The 20439-nt window shown below is 45.4% G+C and overlaps 1 protein-coding gene across 7 annotated transcripts in view; it reads right to left on the bottom strand.

Moving 5' to 3' along the window:
• The window catches only part of PRUNE2 (prune homolog 2 with BCH domain), a 743862-nt gene extending 726025 nt beyond the window's left edge, over positions 1–17837 (bottom strand). For all 7 annotated transcript variants that reach the window (XM_069625908.1, XM_069625910.1, XM_069625912.1 and 4 more), the window contains exon 1: positions 17684–17837. In XM_069625908.1, coding sequence (XP_069482009.1) covers positions 17684–17836 — 153 coding nt within the window. In that variant the 5' untranslated portion in view covers position 17837. The remainder of the gene's footprint in view (positions 1–17683) is intronic.
• Positions 17838–20439: the final 2602 nt, after the last annotated feature.

The following is a 20439-nucleotide window of genomic DNA, read 5'->3' as shown; positions in this document are numbered from 1 at the left end:
CATCTTGTACTCATGGTGGCCCTAAATCGTGCTGCTCCCATCTCCTTCTTGTATCCTGGCTTGCAACATTATGTGTCACTACTGACTTCTGCATTTGTATTCGCTCTCTCCTCTTGCTTCTCTACTCTTTTTGATTGCTTACTCTGTTCTCTCCTCCTCTCCCTTTCTCACGTTTCCCATCTCTTCCCCTTACTTTCTTCTATGCACTTTATCAGAATTGTCCCTGGACCTAGTATGAGAGCAACCTCGTTTGTCTCCTCCCCCTCCCTTTGCTTGTCCCCCCCGCACCCTCTCCAGCACTGTCTGAAATGTCATAAGGCCTAGTACGATAGTCGCTTGTTTTGTTCCTCCCCTCCCTTTCTTCACCCCTCTCCCTTATCTTTTGTTTTTCTCTGGCTCTACCAAAAATGTCGTCAAGCCTAGTACAGTAGTCGACGGTCTGTTTCCATTTCCTTCCCACTCTCCCACTCCCTTCCTTATCTATATCTTAGCTCTTGCACTTTCTGAAATGTTGTCAGGCTGAGAACGATAGTTAATTTCACATCCTTACTGTTCATGGCCTGTAAGAATGTCATGTATTTTCCCTTGTTCCCTCCCTTGCCTTGAAGCGCTTTGAAACACATTGTTTATAGGTGCTATATAAATAAACTATCATATCATATCACATCCTTTGTGTTGATGGAAAGGCTATTTAGTCAGAGGGTGAGTGAGGAAAGAAGGTTAGAGGGGAGTGGAAAGTTGAAGGCCAGTGAAGTTAAGGATTTTCATTTTAGCAGGATAATTTGGTAGTATGGGATGAGATCCCAACCTGCAACGACGAAAGATAATCAGAGGTATTTTTGTTGAGAAGTAGGAAAGCGAGAGGCACCGCAAAGCATAGAGCAGATTAGTACCGGGCGAGGGACAATTAGATTGTTACAATCAATGTGATTGGCCCTCGCCGTGTCGTTCACCAGCCCGGTAGGACAAACTTGTGTGAGTAACGCGTGCTGCGTCCCTCGCTGTTCCTTTCCATTCTCTGTCTCACCGTCATGGAAAGGGAGAAGGCACTATGTGTAGTTCCTTCGTCCTAATCGATGGTGGGCATTTTTTTTTATTTACATTTCCATTTCTATTTTATTAATGACCGCCAACCCCCGATCCCTGGCAGCCATTTTTTTCTCGAGTTGAGAAACGGCTGCAACACCGTCTCTCAACTGGAGAAAAATTGCTATTAGAACCCCGTAACAATGGGGGGGAGGATTACCGGTCAGGTAATGCCTTTGGGGTAACGTTAAGCCCATGTTTTGCTCAGGCTTCTAACTATAGCCCCAGTGTTTCAGTGTTCCACCACGTTAAAAGCAGAAGATAGTTTAGGTTGTCACGCTCCAGTGCTCAAGGACCCAATCACGCAAGGTTTTCTGGATAGCAACTATGTAAACAATTCCAATTAAGATTTATTGTATGTAAATGAATCATTACTGAATATCTTGAACACATCGGGGGAAATTGGCTCCCAAAGACTGGAGTTCAACAATAGAAATTAGGTGATTAGTAACAGACATTCACTATGAGCATCATTCAGGAGCATCCCATTTGAGGCTAGGGAGGTGAGCCTGCTACGCAAGACCCTCCCTAGGGGTCTGGGCAGGTGGAACCTAACTGGGAATCACTCCTGTGAGGAACTCCCTGGATCGGCCGTACTATCGGCTTAAATAGAATGGCCTACTGGGAAGAAGATTGCAACATCTGCATATGTGGCTCCAGGCAATGCTGAAGCAAAACTAACAGAGAAAATTAAAGAAGATATCTCTTTAAGAGTTGTGCACCAAACTGAGATGAGCAGAGAGATTATTGGATGCAAGGGAAGCCTCCTGATGTGATTGCACCAGGAAGAGGTGGAGTCGCGACAACGAGACAAGCTGCGGAGCCCGTGACTTTTAAACCAGTGGGGTTTGCCAAAGTGAGACACCGGAAGGCCAGCGAGCAAGACAACGGGGAAACCACTGGCCGAGAGAGAAGAGGTGGCCAGGGCCTGGTGGTGGCGGGACCACGAGTGAATTGTGGTGGGAAGAGCACTTGCGCAACTACGCTGAGACAATCACTGCTGAGAGTGAGCAGAGATCCCTATCCTCCACGTCTGTAGCAAGCAGCAGCCAGAGGGGAAGTCGAGAACGGGACAGATGAAAGCCGAGAGAGAAGAAACCATGTACCAAGGGTGGTGTTCATATTGCACATTCACTCCCCCACCCCATGACTCTGACAATGGTTCCCTGACAGATCCAATTGGGGTCCTGCACAAAGTATGTGCTGCAATGGAAAAGGAAGGTGGGGTGGTGTAGTTTTTCTGGGTTCCTTCCTGGATGACCAGAGCCATAAAAGTGCTAGCTCCCATGATTATCCCTTACTTGCATGTAGACGCTGCCCAGAGGAACAGCTATGATGTCCCTAACCCTTAAAACAGGTGAGGCCACTACCCTCTTGAAACATTTACACATACAAACAGACAAAAGGAATAGTGAGATTGAAGACAAGATGGTAAGGTTAGAACAACCAGTTATTCCCCCAGGGACCCTTTCTTATCCCCCACCCCATCCAGAAAATTACACAGAGCATTGGGTAGATCTTGCAGGGGACGAGGGATGCTGCTTTATGACTTGTACCCCACAAGAATATGCCAAGCGTGGTGAATGCTTACGTCATATGAGTAAGATGTGGGTCCTGTGATGAATCCTGCAGAGTCATCACTGAACCCCAGCCTAAAATCTCCTCCCATGTGGCCATCGGAGGGCAGTCACTTCCTGATCCTAACTCAGGGGTTGGTAATACGAGGGAGGATCACATGAGAGGAGATGGCTGTCAAGGGGAAGTGATGACTCCTTTGGGAGAAATGCAGTATTCGTCCACTTTTGAGGATGCGGATCCTATAGTTCCCAAATACCTAATGACATGCTGCCACTGCACAAGTCCCTGCCATAAAACAACCCAAAGAATATTCTATGAAAAGTCATCCAGACAGAATAAGGTGTGTACCGTGGAAGTTCATGAATTGAATGTGATATCCTTTAATTATCATGATTCTGTCTTGGGTAGAAGTCCTAACCTCAATTTTAAATCACAAACCATTTATGTAACATCTCCTAACTATGATAACTCCCATTTTGCAAAGCAATCAGAGCTAAATGAATATAAAAAGAAGCAAAACGAGTATGGGCTTCGGGATCCATAATGACTGTGGTACTGGAATGAGGAAGAGGGACCAAGAGTTAATACAGAGCAGAAGTGCTATTGAAACCAATGTGTGGTCTAGTCGTTGTGAGTCAAGGCACCTGAGAGGGACATTTAAATGCCAGAATGAGCCACAGATGGAGGAAGGAGTAGCAGAGGCAGAAGCAGACAGGAGAGAGGCCGCAGAAGCAGAAGGAAGAACGCCAGCACAAGCCTACACAGGAAGAGAAGGCATGCTGTTTTGCAGAGTATGCACAGCACAAAGCAGAGTCATGGATGGCAACGGGGAGAGAAGCCCAGCCATGTTCGAGACAGGATCCCAACCCAACGTGAGCTGTGCAGGTGTGCGGGAGGACGCAGGGAACCAACGGAACCAGTGGAGCTCCAGAGAAGAGCCGTGCAGACAGCTGAAGCTATCAGGGATTGTCAACAGTCAGGCCAGACCGCAGAAGGTCCACAGCAGCAGCCAGAAGTGAAGCAGACATGCCGTAGGAAAACGGTGATACATTTGAATACCGAACGTGTAAAGAGGCAACTTGGGCGCAATTCTCCTTTCTTGAGATAGCAAATCAGGGAAACCTGTTACCCACATTTGCCAACAGCCAAGAGGCTATCGAGCAGCAGTAAAGAGGCAACATGAGCATACTTATACTTTCTTGAGATGTCAGCTTGGGGAAACCTGTAACCCACATTGCCAACAGTCAACAGACTATAACAAAAGACAGCCATTGTCCAACTTTCCTCACATGGGATACTGGTGTGGAGAACTTTGAAACAAACATTGCCACTAACAGAAAATAACAATTGCAGTTGTAGAAGGTTTCTTTCTGGCATGCGAGTAAACCAGGAAAGGGGTTAGTTATAGTTAGTTCTGGCAGATGAGTATAACAGGAAAGAAGCAGTTATTTTGAAGAAGTGTGGTTGTGGCAAAAAGGTGTTGTAGAAAGAAACTGTTAACCTTATCATCCTGACAAACTCTTGCATAACAAAAGACATTTGCTGCGCTATCCTGACAAAGGTATTCCATTGGAAGAATATTGTGGTATCTTTATATTGTCTTTATATTCTGGGAAAAACACTCTGTGGAGGAAACAGTTGATTAGATTTTGAACAATTGTTTTGTGTAAAAGATATGTATTTTGTCAAGTTGAGGGACATATTGAATGGAAAATACCTGCTGTGTTGAACTAAATAGGACTTTGTTGAATCTAACATTTTGCAAAGTACTTCCTGAATTGATCCATGGGAAGCGACCCATACCCTGGTCACAAGAAGTACTTTGGGGGAATTATAGTTTTGAACTTGTGCGCTGTTTTGTTGAACTGAAATCAGATATATTTACCTTGTACACTTTGATTTGAATGTGTTAGTGTGAGGGTCGGATACATGTGGACACTGGGTCATCTTTCTTTAGTTTGAGTTTGCTAGGTAGGAACATTCTCATTAGGATATGCACAGATAGGTGTTTATCTCACCCCTTTTTATAAGTGTTTATAAAATGGCAAACATTGAGAAAACTATACCTTTGTGTCCGTCTTGCATTTTTGCCCCCTTATAGTGCCCAAGGATGATTTTGACAGGGAGAGAGAAGCAAGATTAGTTAATGAATTAACTAAAGGGGGAATGTTGGGATGCAGGTACAATGGGCCAACTGTGGGAGGATGTTCAGACTTTATACATTCTATTAGCAAGGAGAATTGGTTATTTAGTGCCAGCATTGTTGTTATTTAGTTTAGCATTTCTGATGTTTGTAGCCAGTTTTAACACACTTTAGAGAGCGTTATACAATGAAACGAGGAGCAGCAACAATATTGGTCATTGTATTTAGAGTTTAGGCCCAGGATATTTTCAGAGCTTTTGCAGCCAGCCATTAGTGCATAAAGTTATGCTTTTTTGTAGTTATGGGAACACAGAAAATGTTGCTTTTTTATTAGGGAAAGCTTTTGCTGGTTGGTGAAAGTGTGACTGGATTGCCACATAATATAAGCACTTAGTTGGATAGATGTTGATGTTCAGTAACACAATGGTTGTCGGCTGTGTTAGCAAGAGTTTCAGCATTTTGGATTAAGTCCCGTTAGAGAGTGCATCTTCTGTTAGTTACAGTATTAAGCTGCATCGTGGAACTTCTGTTTTGTTCATTTAGATTGTATTATTGCTTCCCCCCAGTGAGCATTTAGAATGCCAAGGTCCCTGGTGGGCAGGTGAAGAGAATGGGTATGGTTGCGAGGACTAGCAGCTAACAGTGGCTGGTACTGAAACTCATTATAACATTCTTGTTCCAGACGATAGATTATTGTTGCAGTTGTGAAGGAAAAACCTTACTGAGAACAAGGCCTAGGTTTCAGGCATTGCCAAGGCATGAAAATAGGTTGAGGTTATATTGCCCTCATTGTGAAGAGGTACCACCACTCGAACTGCAGCAGACACACCGAATAGAGCAGATAAATCAGAGAAATTAATCCCCAAGAGCAGTGTCTTGGCTGCATTTTTTATAAGACACCTGGTTCCCAAGACAGATGGGGAAAGATGCGTGCTATGAAAGCAACATGTTTCAAGACAGGAGTCGCAAGAGGTGTTGCCAAAATGTACAGCTGTGAGGTCGAAAGAGCTGTTGGGGGTTGCCAAGTTGTCTGGTATCATGGTAAAGAAGTATTGTGCCCACTGTATTGCCACAAGGTGTTGACTTCACGGCTCAAATTGGCTCCCTGATTCGATTCTATCAGGGGTATACACATCACAAGTTGGCCAAAGTTGTGTTGACCAATAAGAGCAGTCCATTGTTGCAAAAAGTTACCAGAGTATAAACTGGCCAATTAGAACTATTTTCTGCTGACTATACAATTAGGTATGGGGTTGTATTCATGTTGTCACAGATAGGTTATTGACCATTGAGGTAGTAAAATATAGGTGATGTTTAGATTCTTTTATAGGGACTAGCCAATAGGAAATGTTGGTTTGACTTGAATTTGATAAATGTTGCATATGTAGATTTTGTGGTTTTCTGCTATAAAACAATTACCTGAAAGCGGTGTGTGAAGAGTGTTTTCAGTTTTCCAGTTCTACTTAGCTGGCTGACCTCGCAGCTCTATTTGCATGTAATAAAACATGCTTTTCTCGCAAAACATGCACTCCTCATTGACCCTGTAGATGTTTTTTTACCGTTTTAGTTTTTGGGCCTACTCTTCAGATGAAAAGGTCAAAATGTTCAGAGGCCCATAAAATGGTCTGTCTGTGGTGAGGTTGACCCTTTTTTGTGCTGTGCCAAGATAGCCCCCAATCCAGCAGGGCTATCATCCACCGTAATTTCAGTTTCACAAGATGGGTCAAAGTATGACATGCAGACAGCCGATGATATTCTATTCCTGATATCATCGAAAGCAAGTTGACACAGCGAGGACCTTATGAATGTTTGTCCTTCCTTAGTAAGGTGACGAAGGGGAGCCCTCACAGTGGCATACTCCTGTATGTAGCCAGCACAATAGCTAGCTAGGCCCCAGAATTAATGAAAGGCAGCCAAAATTCGCTGGTGTGGGTGTGTTAGTGAGAGCTTGGATCTTGTCAGGATCTTATTCAACGCCTTTGCCGGAAAAGACGAGTCCAAACAATTTGAGTGTGTGCTTTCCAAATTCACATTTCTCTGAATTCAGCATAAGATGCATCTTTTCTTATGCTTTGCACACATGATGGACTTTTCCATCATGCCCTTTCTTGGACTGCACAAATATACGTATGTCATGTGAGAAACCAGAAGGTGTCTGAACGCTCGTCCCCGGGGATCTGTCATTCAGAATGCCATTAAACGGCCATCACTTTTGGATCCAGTTCGTGGGGGTGGACATGTGTGGGAGGATCACTTGGCCGAGGGGTCTTTGGGGAGTGGGTTTGCCTGATGGTGAAACGCGGTATCCCCCTCTTCCCTCTAACATCTTTACCCCATCCTACCAGGTAGGATATATAAAAACTCTACCCCTCATCCCTTTTCCTACACAAACACTTTCACACAGACAGCAATCTCTGGAGAAAACATACTCACACCCGAGCCGTGTACCTGACACGTCCCACTACTATGGGCAGGCAAGGTCAGGCAATTACTAATAATCACTCACACCTGACTGCCATTAAAGTTCCCCCACACGGATAAAAGGAGGAGCACGAGAGCACACTCTGAGCGAGACAAAGCACACAAGGGTACAGCAGTTTTGAGTCGGCATCTGAACGAGGAGAGAAAGACGGCAAAGGAGGGTTCGTGAGAAGGGAACCCCCCTTGACTTTTTCGGCAAGACACTGTTACTTTGAAGAATCCTTCAAGGCAAAAAAGTGTAAGGGCAGGAAACCAGACTGAACAATCCTCTATTATCTGTCGAAAATACTGAGGACCCTCCTGCGTAACTGACCAAGGCCAGAAGGAGCAGCAGATGCTGTGGTATCGTCCTTGGCTCCACGAACAAGGAAACAAAGAGAAATCAACACAGCCGGTGAGTTGGGGAGACCGATGCAAGATTGGTTTGTGTTAAAGTCAAGGTTGCAAGTGGCAACATTGTATAACAAGCGCTGGAATTAACATTGTTAAACGTGTGTGATGAAAGACGCAAGTAAGCTAAACTGCTGATGAATGTTTGAACTTGAGAAGGAAAGATACAATACCGTTGATGGAGTGGTCCGGGATCGGGAATTGCTCAATCGAAAGTCTCTGTAAGGTATCACGCCAAGAGAAACTAAAGTAGAAGATTGATGAGAACAATTGTGTAAAGTGAATCGAAGAGGTCCTGCGACGGTTTAAACAAAAACCCATCGCATATTCGAAAGTCTTCACTTCTGTTATGAAGGGACCTGAGCCCGAACAAGGGGGATCCGTTGTGAACCTGTGAATGTGAAAACCATGACAAAGGAATGGAACATTTGTGTTTTGTTTGTTACATCAGGCCCTCTGCAATAAGAAACTGTCATTTGGAGAGAGACTTTGGCAGAAGGCCCTGATGCCTATATTTTGAATTGCTACCTTGTGGCAAAGAAGCCAGTGTGTGTGTGTGTGTGAAGCTCGGACGTGTCGCCTTGCCCCGTGCTGAAAACGTGGGAAGGGAAGCCAACTACTCAACCATCCGGACATATTCTTTCTTCAACACTTTTCTTTTTATCCCACACCATTTGTATTTAGAAGTAAGGATTGGCAATAGGTTTATTAGTATAAGCCCTTTATTTTGAAAGAGACTCCAATAGGACTGCGCTATTTATTATTGGATGGTTGTAGCATGCTCCCATCCTTAGATTTAGGTTTGATAGGCATTCTGTCTTCACTGTTTGATACCATACCTTCCTTAAAGTCATCGCTGTCGTTCATACATTCCTGGTTATGATGGAAAATGCAATGCATCTCCTCCTGAAACATTCAGCCACAGATGAAAAGTTATGTTATTTGGCATTTATATAGCACTCTATATATCATTGGTATGACCTCAAAGCGCTGGTAGGTTGAACACCTGGGGGACCATGATCAGGGTCAGTTGAGAGAGTAAGGAGGCATAGGGTGCATGGGTGCACCGATTATGTGTGCAGCTGAAGCGATTGCCCGATGGTAGCTGAATCCTAGAATTAGGTGGGGTGGTATTTGTTATCAGTAGAATGTGTGCAGTCTGGGCGATGGTCACCAGGACTGGATTCTGGCTGCGTTAGGCCTGTTTAGGACGCTTGTGTGTGCAGCTAGGCGGAATTCGAGGGGTATGGCTGTGTTTTATCAGAGGGTTGGGTGTTCATGAGGTAATGTTTGGATGTGAGCAGCTAGGCCGAAATTGATCAAGGAGTGTAGCGGTGTTCTGATTGTGTGTTGGTCTAGAGATGAGAGTGAGCGTAGCGATATGAGAGGTGAGTGTATGGGAGGAGGATTTGATCTAGCAAGCCCGCTGTGCCAAAATGAAGGTCTGCGTTTGGCGCATTCATAGAAGGCTTATTCGTAATTTATTAGCCACCTTCAGTGGTGTTTTTGCTCTGGAATTTCTGATTGTATGTCATCAGGCAGCAAGGTTTCCTCAGGCTTAGATCGTCATATACGACATTATGGAAAGAGCCAGGTTTTTAGAACTTTGCGGAAGGCCATGTAGTTGTGGGTGTGTCGAATATGAGCCAGGAGAGAGTTCCAAAGAGTAGGGGCTAAGGTTGAAAAAGCAGATCCTCTGATCCTGGCAGAGTTAGAGGTTGGAATCGCTAGAAAGAGGGCAGTGCTTGATCTGAGGCTGTGTGATGGGAGGTAGGGTTTTATCTTTTCTTGTAGGTATGTTGGGCCGGTCTTGTGCACTGCTCGGTGGGTAATGCATAGGGTCTTGAAGGTGGCCCTTCGTCCAACTGGGAGCCAGTGGAGGGTTCGAAGAGCAGGAGGGATGTGGTCTCTGTGTTCCAGTGCGAGGAAGAGTTTGGCTGCAGCGTTTTGGGCTCTTTGTAGTTTGTTGAGTTGGTATGCCGGTGCTCCCAGGTATAGGCAGTTGGCATAGTCCAGTCTTGACATAACAATAGACATAACAGCAGCGAGTCTGTTGGGGTAGGAGAGGTAGGGAAAAATGTGTCTAAGAAGTTTAAGGTGATAGTGACAGCATTTTGAAACATTATTGATCTGACGTGAGAGGGTTAGGCCTGAGTCCATAGGTCAGCCTAGGTTTTTGACTACATCGGAGGGAGGGGTAGGTGGGATGAGGGAGGGGAGCCATGGTGGCAGTTGTGGGTGAAGGGAGGTATTGCCGCACACCATGATTTCGGTTTTATCGGGGTTCAGAAGGAGGTGGTTGCAAGTCATCCATACGTCAATATCACAGAGACAAGGTTCAAGGTCAGGAAGTGGGTTGGCGCTAGTCTTGGGGATTCTTAGGATAATTTGGGTATCATCAGCGTAGTTGTAAGAAGCGAGGTTGCGCGCACGGATGATTCCTGGTAGAATGGTCAGATAGAGGTTGAAGAGGAGAGCAGAGAGGCATGCACCTTGGGGTACTCCAGTGTTGATGTGGCGAGCAGTTTAGACAAAAGGGGGAAGGAAGACGGTTTGTTTCCTGTTGCTGAGGAAGGAGGCAATCCATTTGAGTGCCGAGCCACAGATTCCTAGGGAGTGGAGGCGGTCAAGGAGCACTGAATGATGCAGAGATATAGAGGAGTATCAGTGCTGCGCATCCCTCAGAATCTGCTCTGACCTTGAGATCATCCCAGACTGAGATCAGAGTGGTTTCAGTTCCATGTGGAGGTCTGAAGCTTGATTGTGCGGTGTCAAGGAGGTTAACCTGATACCAGTACCCTGATGGCATGACCTGCTCGGATCCTTTGGGAGCAAAGCAGTAGGTGGTCAGACTGCAAACCACACATGCAGTTTATGAGGTTCCTCAAATATTCCTTTGCCTACAGTTCCAATATTGCCTGAAAAGAAAAGAATCTTACCTTTGGTAATGTTCAAATTGATTAATCCCTCCTCCCACATAGTACTTCTCTGCAGAACGAAAGAATCCATAACCAAGATATGCTTTACTGTGGATGCTCATACAAACAGCACGGTCATACATCTTGAAGGAATAAATACCTTCAGCAAGCCAAAAGATCACCCTGCTTCTTTCTTTGTGTAAGCTCTCACCAGACTCTCCTACATCACAAGGGAGAAAAGAAATCTATGACAGAGTGAAGAATTCCACCAACAGACTGCAGACTATAGCCCAGGTGAATGGGCTGAGGGTAAGTGGGGCACCACATTTTCTTGATGAAGTTAGAGGTCATGTGCCAAGAATAAAATATTGGTAATCCCAGTTCAACATTATAATTATTAAAAATAATGTGACTACTGAAAAAATCCAATCCTAGAAATGTTTTAAACCCTGTTGCAAGATGACCTTTCCCTGTGGATATGGGGAGACAATACAATCAATCAGAACACATCGACTCTGCAGAATTAGATAGGATTGCAAGTCACAGTTGCTTTACCTTTGTCAAACCAAAAAGACTTTACCCAAAACACAGTAAGAAACGCAAGCCATTTGCAAAATCGTAAATGTTGAGGTCTATAAATGACCTGTGATGACTGGTTTACTGATGCAGAGCTCCTTGGTATGGGGGAGTGAGAAGATCCAGAGGAAGGTCCCATGAATGAATGCAGCGAGGATCCCATGAACAAACCCAGCGAGGATCCCATTGATGAACCCAGCGAGGATCCTATTGATGAACCCAGTGAGGATCCCATGGACAAAACCATTGTGGATCCCATGGATGAACCCAGCGAGGATCCCATGGACATACCCAGCGAGGATCCCATAGACGAAAGCAGCAAGGATCCCATTGATGAACCCAGCGAGGATCCCATAGACGAACCCAGCGAGGATTCCATGGACGAACCCAGCAAGGATCCCATGGACAAGCTCATGGAACTCAACGAGGAGGGAACAGGGGATTCTTCCAGCTCTGCCATCAAAGATAGGTACTCTTTATCCATGCACGGTTTATCCTATGCAGACTGGGGATCTCCAGGTCTTGCAAACTTGCAAATGCCAAAGCTTAATTGCTTGTAGCGAAAAAGACCAATGTGGGTCACAAATGTTTTTAGATATCTTGATTCTCGGTCTAGTTTCAGCTGCTGATACCACTGCTGATACCCCTTGATGAGATCCAGCTTTGAAAATGTGGTTACCCCATTCAATTGATGAATCATGCCCGATATAAAAGATGACTGATGGTGTTCCCTTTGAATAGCCTGATTTGGCATCCTCATGTCAACACCTATCCTTACCTTGTGATCTGACCCTTTATTAGGCACTGGATCAATGAGGGACACCCAAGGAGTGGGCCCGATGCGAGTTCAATGATGTTTTGAGCCATGAAGTGGGATATTTCCACTTCTACTTGTTTCTGAATGTTGAAAGGAATGCCATGATAGCGTTGGGCCGTGGCCTTCAGTCATATTATGTAAAGATCAATTTGTCCATGTCTGAGTTTGCTGATGCCCTGAAACAGTGCAGGAAGCTTGACTCTGATATTGGATGGCACGTTAAGGTGTTTCTTGATCATGAAGTTGCATAAGACATGACCAAGGCCTATCTGTATCGCTGTGCTGAAGTTTTGTTTATTGCAAGTATGGGCTTTCATGGCAACCATGTGATGTTCCACAGTCAGAGTCAGATTGGTATGATCATGTTGCTGTACATTTCCTAGACATGAAAGAGGTGTTTGGGACTCATATGGATATATGTCAACATCTGAGGGCTGAAGACAAAAAGGCTTAGATGGGTTGCGATATTCCGTCTCTCCAATAACATTTACTGTGTCGATGAGAAAATCTCTGGACTCGTCATTAATGTTTATTAGTAGGGTGGGGCTGTGCTGCATGTTAGTTTCATTTATCAGTGCACAGACACATCCTCTTCTTCTAGCAGCAGGGGATGAGGATGAACTGGCAGATTCAGTGCCGGATGGTGAAATCATCTGGAGGTAACCAACAGTTCTCCTTGATCTGCAACTTCCCTGCTTTCCCGGAGATGGACGCTGGCAGCAAGAAGAACTGTACTACTTTTCCCAGCTTCTCTCTTGATCTATTTCCTTAGAGCCCGACGACTGGCATCTGTGCCGATGGAACTTGGCTTTGATATTTTCTAGCTTGGATGTGGAGGTTTCTGTCCTTGGCAGACATAGAGAACCAGATGTATGACACACTGATTGAAAATAGTTCTCACGTCCACAAGCCGTGCATAGCTGGCCAATGGCTGGGCATTCACCCTAGTGAGGGATCTCATATTCACACCAATAACATTTGCGATTTAACTGCGAGACGCCAGCTGATATGATGAGATCTGCATTACAGGAGCAGACTGCGTAGCTGGGGAACCCAGTTTTAGTTTCTCAATGGTCTCCATTTATTGATCAATGGCGGACACATTTCTGGCCATTTGTAGGATTTCCCCGAGTGCAAGGCTTTTGAAGTAACGTTTTCCTGAATATGGAGGATTCACACCTACATATTTGTGGGGTGCGGAGCAACAATCACTTGAGATTTAAGAGCTTCATAGTTGGAATAACGATGCAAGTCACAAATTTGGCAAGTGAGCGTAATCACATGGCAAACGCATTCATTGACTCACTTTGCATGGTGGTTTGGAACGCATGACGTTCTTAGTGTGTGTTTTTGTGTGGCGTGAAATAGTCTGGCAAGCATGCGTGTGCCCATTCAAAGAAGCTACTGCTGCTTCTGGAAGTTCATAAATGATGTTGCGGACTGCTGGTCATACAGAGAGAATAAGAATTCCCCTTTTTCGTTCCTTGTCCTGCATTCCTAACGCATCTAAGTAGACTTTGAGATGGAGCATCCAGCAAATCCACATGGGTCCTAGATTGTTGGTATCAGTGGTGTAAAAAGGGAGCATAGCTTGCATGGGGAAAGATTCATTAATGTGTGCCATTTGATGTTGAGTAGGCGCCACTGCACTGGAAGAGGAGATTCCCTCATCTAACATCTTGGAGGTCAGACACTTGATCTGTTGACAGAAGAATGTAAATTGCTGCCACTGACCTCTAGTATCAATGTCCTTTGTTTTTGGTGTTCTTGCCACTGAAAATATGGTGCGATGGTATGTGTCCCACCACCCCAAATGCTAACATAGTGTGGGCACTGTAAGGAACTAATGGTGGCAACAGTAAAGACAGACACAACTGATTAGAGTTTAAGGGTGTTCATTAAACAGTATAAATGGGTGAGAAAAACGCCTAATCTAAACCTAAATCTAAGATGGGAGCAAACTTCGACCATCAAATAATAATAAGGCAGTCCTAATGGCATCCTGTCAAATAAAAATGATCTATACCAAAAATACTATTGCCAGTCCTTACAGGTAAGTTACAAAAATAGTGTGGGATAGTGTTCACAAGAAAAGAAAGTAGTGTTCACAATAATTATAAGTCAGGATGGTATAGCGAAGTCTCCCTTGTGTTGGGACATGTCAGGTAAACGGCTCTGGTGTTAGTCCATTGTTTTTCATGGTGTAAGAAAGGGTTGGTGTCAGGCAAGGGGGTTGGGGTAGTACATCTGAATATCCTACGGGGTAGGAAGGGGAAGAGTTGTTATAAGGAAGAGGGTATCGCATCTCACCCGTCGGTGTCCCACTTCCACTACCAAAAGACCCCCCCACCAGTTGCTGCTCCCACACTGGTCCACCCCTAGGAACTGGATCCAATAGTGATGGCCGTGTCCTGGCCACCTGGATGACAGATCCCAGGGGACTAGCGGGTGAGACACCTTTAGGTTTCTCACAGCACACACTGAGGACATGCAGACAAGTTCAGTGAGACACCGGTCTTTGGGTGGCAGCTGCATCACAGGAGGGTAGTGCCTGTCACTACAAGGTCGCTGTCTGGCTTCGCTCTCTCACAGTAATCATGTGACAGGGATCTATCAGACGGTGGTGCATGACCAGTGGACGAAATGGCATATGGCAGTGTGCTATCGGCAGGCAACACACTTGTCTTGTCTTAAAAACAAATTGGGAATCCGTCAGGCGCTCTGAGTATTTAGACGCCCCCAGCTGGTGCTCTGAATTGAAGCTGCTGCAGCAAGCGAGCATCCGCTGGTGAACAAAAAGCAGGAAACTCTTTGGGATTCCGACAGGTGCCTCAATTAAAAAAGGCAACTGAAAGGGGACAGGGAAACAGGCATCAGCAACCGCAAAACACAGAGCGCATATGCAGCATACCAGTTTTACCAGGCAAGTCGAGGGGTCTGTTAGCACCTTATCGCCATTGTTATGTTCCAGGGAAGTGGGTGTCATTATGCCTACCCCCGGAGCACCAGGCCAGGCCCAGCACCCCCGGGAGCAGGCATCATGCCCCCGGGTAAAAGCCCAGCGGCCCCTTATAGGGGCTCTTTGGACTCTGTCCTGGCGCCTTTGGCGCCAGGCTCATGTTGGAGATCAGTCCTGGCGCTATAGGCGCCAGGCTCATAAAGGAAGGTGTTTTGTGCACTTACCTGATGCAGACCATGCTGCAAGATTCAGGCCTCCCTGAGACCTGAAAGGGACTATTTTTTCATTGGGACTATTTTGCCACTCGGGCGTGGCCAGGGAAGGATACTTACCTGGAACTACTTTGGGGGGCTATTTAAGCCACGCCCAGACAGTAGCTCACGCTTCGCGTTGTTCTGCATCCAAGCAGCTGAACGCTCACCGTATCTGGTCTCCAGCCACGCCCGCATCGATCCTGGAAAACCTGTAAGGAAAGAAGAGAAGAGAAAGGTGAAAACCAAGAATTTTATCAAACTTCTTACCTGCATCCGGAACCTTCACGCCAGCGTTCCTGAGAAAAGACTTTCATTTAAAAGCACTGCGTTGCTCGCTGCAGCGCCACGCTTCACTCACCTGTCCTCGGGAGTTCTTCTGGCTCCACCGCGACTGTCTGCACCGGTCGCCACATCTCTGCACCTAGGGGAGAGAAGAAGAGACAAAAGGTGAGCAGAAGGAACATATGAGGAAAGCCTAATTTTCTGGCATAACACTTACCGGTCTTCTGTTGGTCGATCATTCCTCATTTCGGGTCGGCGCCGCTACGTTGGCAGGTACCGCACCCCGGCCCCTATGGGGAAAGGACAAAAGACATTACTGGAGGAATATAAAGACATTAAGAGGGATCGCCCCCATCGCTAACTCACCTGAGTTTACCATCGGCAAGTCAATCCCTCAACGCATCGCCTTCATTCTGCACCTGAAATAAAGGACAGATCACAGGTTAGGAAGGCAACAGAAAAGGAGGCTGAACACTTGAACTTTTGTAATCTTCATACTTACGGCATTCCGCTCGGAAAAGTCAAGTGGATTTTGCCAGCGCCATTCGGAAAACCAGTGAAGTAATTGGACAAACACGCGCCCCTGCACCAGAAGCAGGATGGAGAGTTCATCCTTTCAAACCATAAGGTGAGCTTCAACCGGGGATTTCGGAGGAAGTTAGAGAAGAACGAAGGGGGGAAGGGGATAGCAAGCACACTATTCTGCAGACTGTTAATCCCCTTTCTCATCTGCAGAAGGATATTCCTACGGGCCAAACAAGCAAGATTTAAGGGTCCAGTTCAGTCGGTGTTCCGAGTTCTGCGCATCACGCTCGAAGAGGCCACAGCAACCCAGACTAGACCAGCGCCTCCGTGGGAGTCAGGTGAGCGTTACAGTGGGGGCCGCACACTCAAACAACAACCATACGGTCTTTCATAAAGAAATACGGGAGGAAAGGGATGTACGCCATAGCTCTTTATTTCTTCTTCCATTTCTGCCCCTCCCTACCCATTTCCTCTAGATCATTTCCGTTCGTTCCTCTCACCCAAACTCCACATAATGACCTGGATTCCCTGCATAATTAACATAAAGTTACATGTCCCGGAATATCTCTCCAACCTCATTACATTTAATATGACTCTGACCTCTGCCCTCTTCTACAAGGGGCTTGTTTTATCCTCCCCATCTCAGATGCCCGACCACAGGAGACATACGAGTTGGAGGGAGAAAACCCACTCTCTGAAATTCTCTGCTACAGCAACTTTATTACATCGCCAGCCTTCTCACTTTGGCAAATTGCTGAAAATCTGACTTTTAACCAATGATTGTTCCTCCAAGCCCATGCTGTCAGGAACTTCAAGCTTTTGAAAAAAATATTTGTACCTTACAAATGGGCAAAATAAACACACAAAAACATATTATGCATTAAAAATGAAAAGGATTGTGTCAAATTTGAATTTTGGGAATTCATTTTAGATACTAATACCACATAAGCCACCTAGTAAATTATGAAAAATGACATTTTACGAAAAAATGCAATTCAGAAAATGAAAGAATACATTTAGTTCAGCACGTTTTCAAATGTTTCCAGTTTTCACAATTGTAGGGTTTGATTTTTTTGTGATAGAAATAAAACAATATTTTCAAAAATATGACCTCTGAGTCGTTGTTAACTAAGATTGTTAAAAAAAAAGGCAATTGCATGCCAGGTAGTACCAACGTTATATCTTGCGTGATGTGTCCCCATGTACGCAATTTTCAATTTTTGCAAGGCGAGTAATGCCAGACAAAATCTCCTGTGCTCTTCAGTTTTACTTTCAGTCTCATAAAAAAGTAGATACCGCCTCCAAATTATGCTTTGAAAGTATTTACCAATAAATTCCTGTGAAGTCTGCCTGCTTTCAGCAAATTCAAGCAGCAAGTGGACGTCATAGGAATCCACTGGTTTTAAAACAGCATGAAAATCCCTTGCTGGTGTAAAATGCAGAGAATTTGCAGGAGGAGTGAGAATTAGGATGTGGAAATGTATTTCCCCTCCAGTCTCCCACTTTGCATGTCAAACCTTTGCAAATTCTAACCGAGCAGTAGAGCAAGGCGTAAATGGCTCTGTGCCTTATATTTATGCTTTGCTATGCAACTTTGTCAGGTTGAAAATGACCCCTCCACCCCATATGTGCATCAGTTAATAAGCAATGAAGTAACACTTTTTCGGTACTTACTTGGTTTCCAAGTTCTACGTTGTCAGAGTAGACAGCTATCTGTCGTTTCGTCAGCTGCTCCTCAGATAAGTAGTTGGCCAAAATGACAAGCGCGTCAAAACCATATTTATCCAGAAATACTTTTAAGTCCACTGTGATGTTTCTGTGGCTCATAACATCCTGTAATGTAGCAAACAATGGTTTTACACCATTTGACAGGTTTTATTATGAAACTCGTTCAAATCAATACACATTTCACAACTTTATTTTGTACATCATGGCATCATTAAATGAGTATTTCATTTGCAGAGAAAGATTTAGGCTGCAGAATGTCTTGCATACATTACAAAGTTTGTGTTTGTGATCTTCTGACACAATGGGCCTCATTATCAGTGAGCCGGTCTGGAAATAAAGGTGCCGGTTACAAGTTACTGGCACCTTTTCAGGACCGGCTCACTTAGAGTCTCCCAGTAGTGGCACTAAACAACCGGCAGGCCTGACCTGCCGGTAGTTCAGGCCCCTACCGACAGTGTTTTCACCGAAGCACCTGCACCGTTACTAACAGTCCAAATCCATGGGAATGAGAACTGACTGTACCGCTGGTTACTGGCAACCTCGTAATGAGGGCCAATGTGTTAAATGTAATAACACATTTATTTCCTCACAAAAAAGGGAATTTTGATTAATTCCCATAGATTTTTAAATCATAGACCTATTTTCAGTTGAGATATATGTACATTTTACACTTCTTATATATCATCCTTTCTAATGTCAGCTTCACAGGGGCACCATGGAGCTGCTTTATTGTGCAATGACGGCATCAACGAGTTATACTAAGTACTGTGGCATATTTAGTAATCATCCCTGTAGAGTGCTGCAGCGAACAGCTGGATAACTTATCGAGTGCCCCCTTTTGCCACCACCTGAAACACTGGACTACACACCTTGATAACTTGTCTCTATGGAGAGTGGTGGGTAGTCTGTGTACTCAAAAAACTGTTTTGAGGGGTTTTATTGTGAGGGTAGAACTCCTTATGCCTTGCGACCTATTTACTCTTCTTGTTCAAATGTGTCGCGTTGGTGTGAAAGGGTTCGGAGGAACCAAAAGCCCCTACATCCGTGGATAAGTATAGAGGTTCTTGTTTTCACACAAAATAACTGTGCCACACAATAAGCATTATAGAGAATTTGTATTAAAGAGGTTCGTGCAAAATACTTGAGTGCCCTTTATATTGACACGTGTTTTGGCTTCACAAGAGCCTTTTTAAAAAAATTAGGGCATCTGTTCAAATCACATTTCTTCACATATGTTCACAGGGTATAAAATAGACATGCATGCGCATGAACCCAGCGCCACCAGTCTTGAACTTAACTGTGGTACAATGCCGAAAACACCCAGACTCCTGGTTCAAAAAGCCTAGCTTAAGGCTGTTGAGACCCAAAGATAAAAACAAAAGGTATTTAAGTGGCAGTGTCATCCTAGTCCACCTTAAAGGAGCCACGTGACTTTTAAGCCCTCTTTCTCTATCTTTTTTTAAAAGACATCTACATGAACGTGACTTTTTTCTGCGTTACATGTGTGGAACAGAGGTGTTTTTTGTAGTTGTGCTCCTTTTGTTAGATTAGGAATTAAGGTTCCTATTTTTAAGAAACTTGGTCGGACATTCATATCTTTTGGAATCCCCAAATTGTTATTTATGATGCATCTGTACCAGTTCATACCCCTCCTGAAGAGTATAGTCAGCACTAGGCCCATGTTTTCTAAAACAGGCAAAGCAGGTATACCCGTCGGCCTGTGCCTGTTTCACCTTTATGATTGGGATCACTGCTGGACTAGTAGCAGTGTGGGGGCTGAGTAGGCACTTTAGCTACTATTCATGCCTGTACTTCTACAGATCAGTTGTCAGTTTATCACACCATACAAGGCTTTATTTGGGCCTCTGATATCTAGGAGTGGGTCTTATGTCTTTCCGACAAATGTTATGCAATATATCACCACTTAATGTCACTCCTATGGGGGCGCTGTTGAGTGCCGAGCTGCATGCAGGTCCCTACGTGAGCTCTGTGAGCGACCAGATGGGTCCGGCATGATAACGGCTTGAGATGTCCCCCGATTCCCATGAAACTGCAGGGAGAGCAACATAAACCTTCCCTCTGCTGGCAGATCGAATATTTAGAGATTCTGATCCAGAACGCTATAGTTACACGACATTGCAACTAGCTCCCAGACAGGCCCGTGCCGTTTGCCAGTCGAGGTGTGTGGGTTCTGACTGCAGAGGAAGAGCGAGGCGGCACTACGTAACTTCAATAGGGCGATAGACATCGGACCGAGAGCACCGGCTCGCTGACAGTGCTGTGCCCTGCACCCTGGTCGGCACCCACAGTAGCCCTGTGCACAGGCGAGAGGAGGTGCGGCCCCCTGCATTGGAAGCGAGACTGGATCGGCCCACTGTACTCACCAAGCCGTGGCGCAGCCCGGGGACCACCAGTCCCTGGACCTTGGAGGGGCAGCCTCGTGCCCTCGCCGCCGTGCTACAACACAACCCATACTACAGGATCTGGCAATCCCATCCCCTCTCCCCCAGCTGAAGGATTACCCAGAGTACTGGAACGCCAGCCACGGTCTGTGTTCAAGGTAGGGGGGGGGGCCCCTCTGACCGCACACCCTTCCCTCCCACTGGGGGGAGAATAGAGCGAAGTCCAATACAGTGGTTACGCTGGGAGGGGTAAAGAGACATTGACCCGCAAGCCTGCCTTTTGGGAACGAGGTCCCAAAT

The sequence above is a fragment of the Ambystoma mexicanum genome, chromosome 6p, assembly GCF_040938575.1.
Source record: "Ambystoma mexicanum isolate Mex_15411 chromosome 6p, UKY_AmexF1_1, whole genome shotgun sequence".
NCBI classification, from domain to species: domain Eukaryota; kingdom Metazoa; phylum Chordata; class Amphibia; order Caudata; family Ambystomatidae; genus Ambystoma; species Ambystoma mexicanum.
Note: the sequence above shows the minus strand (reverse complement) of the source record. Positions and strands in the feature narration are given on the sequence as shown.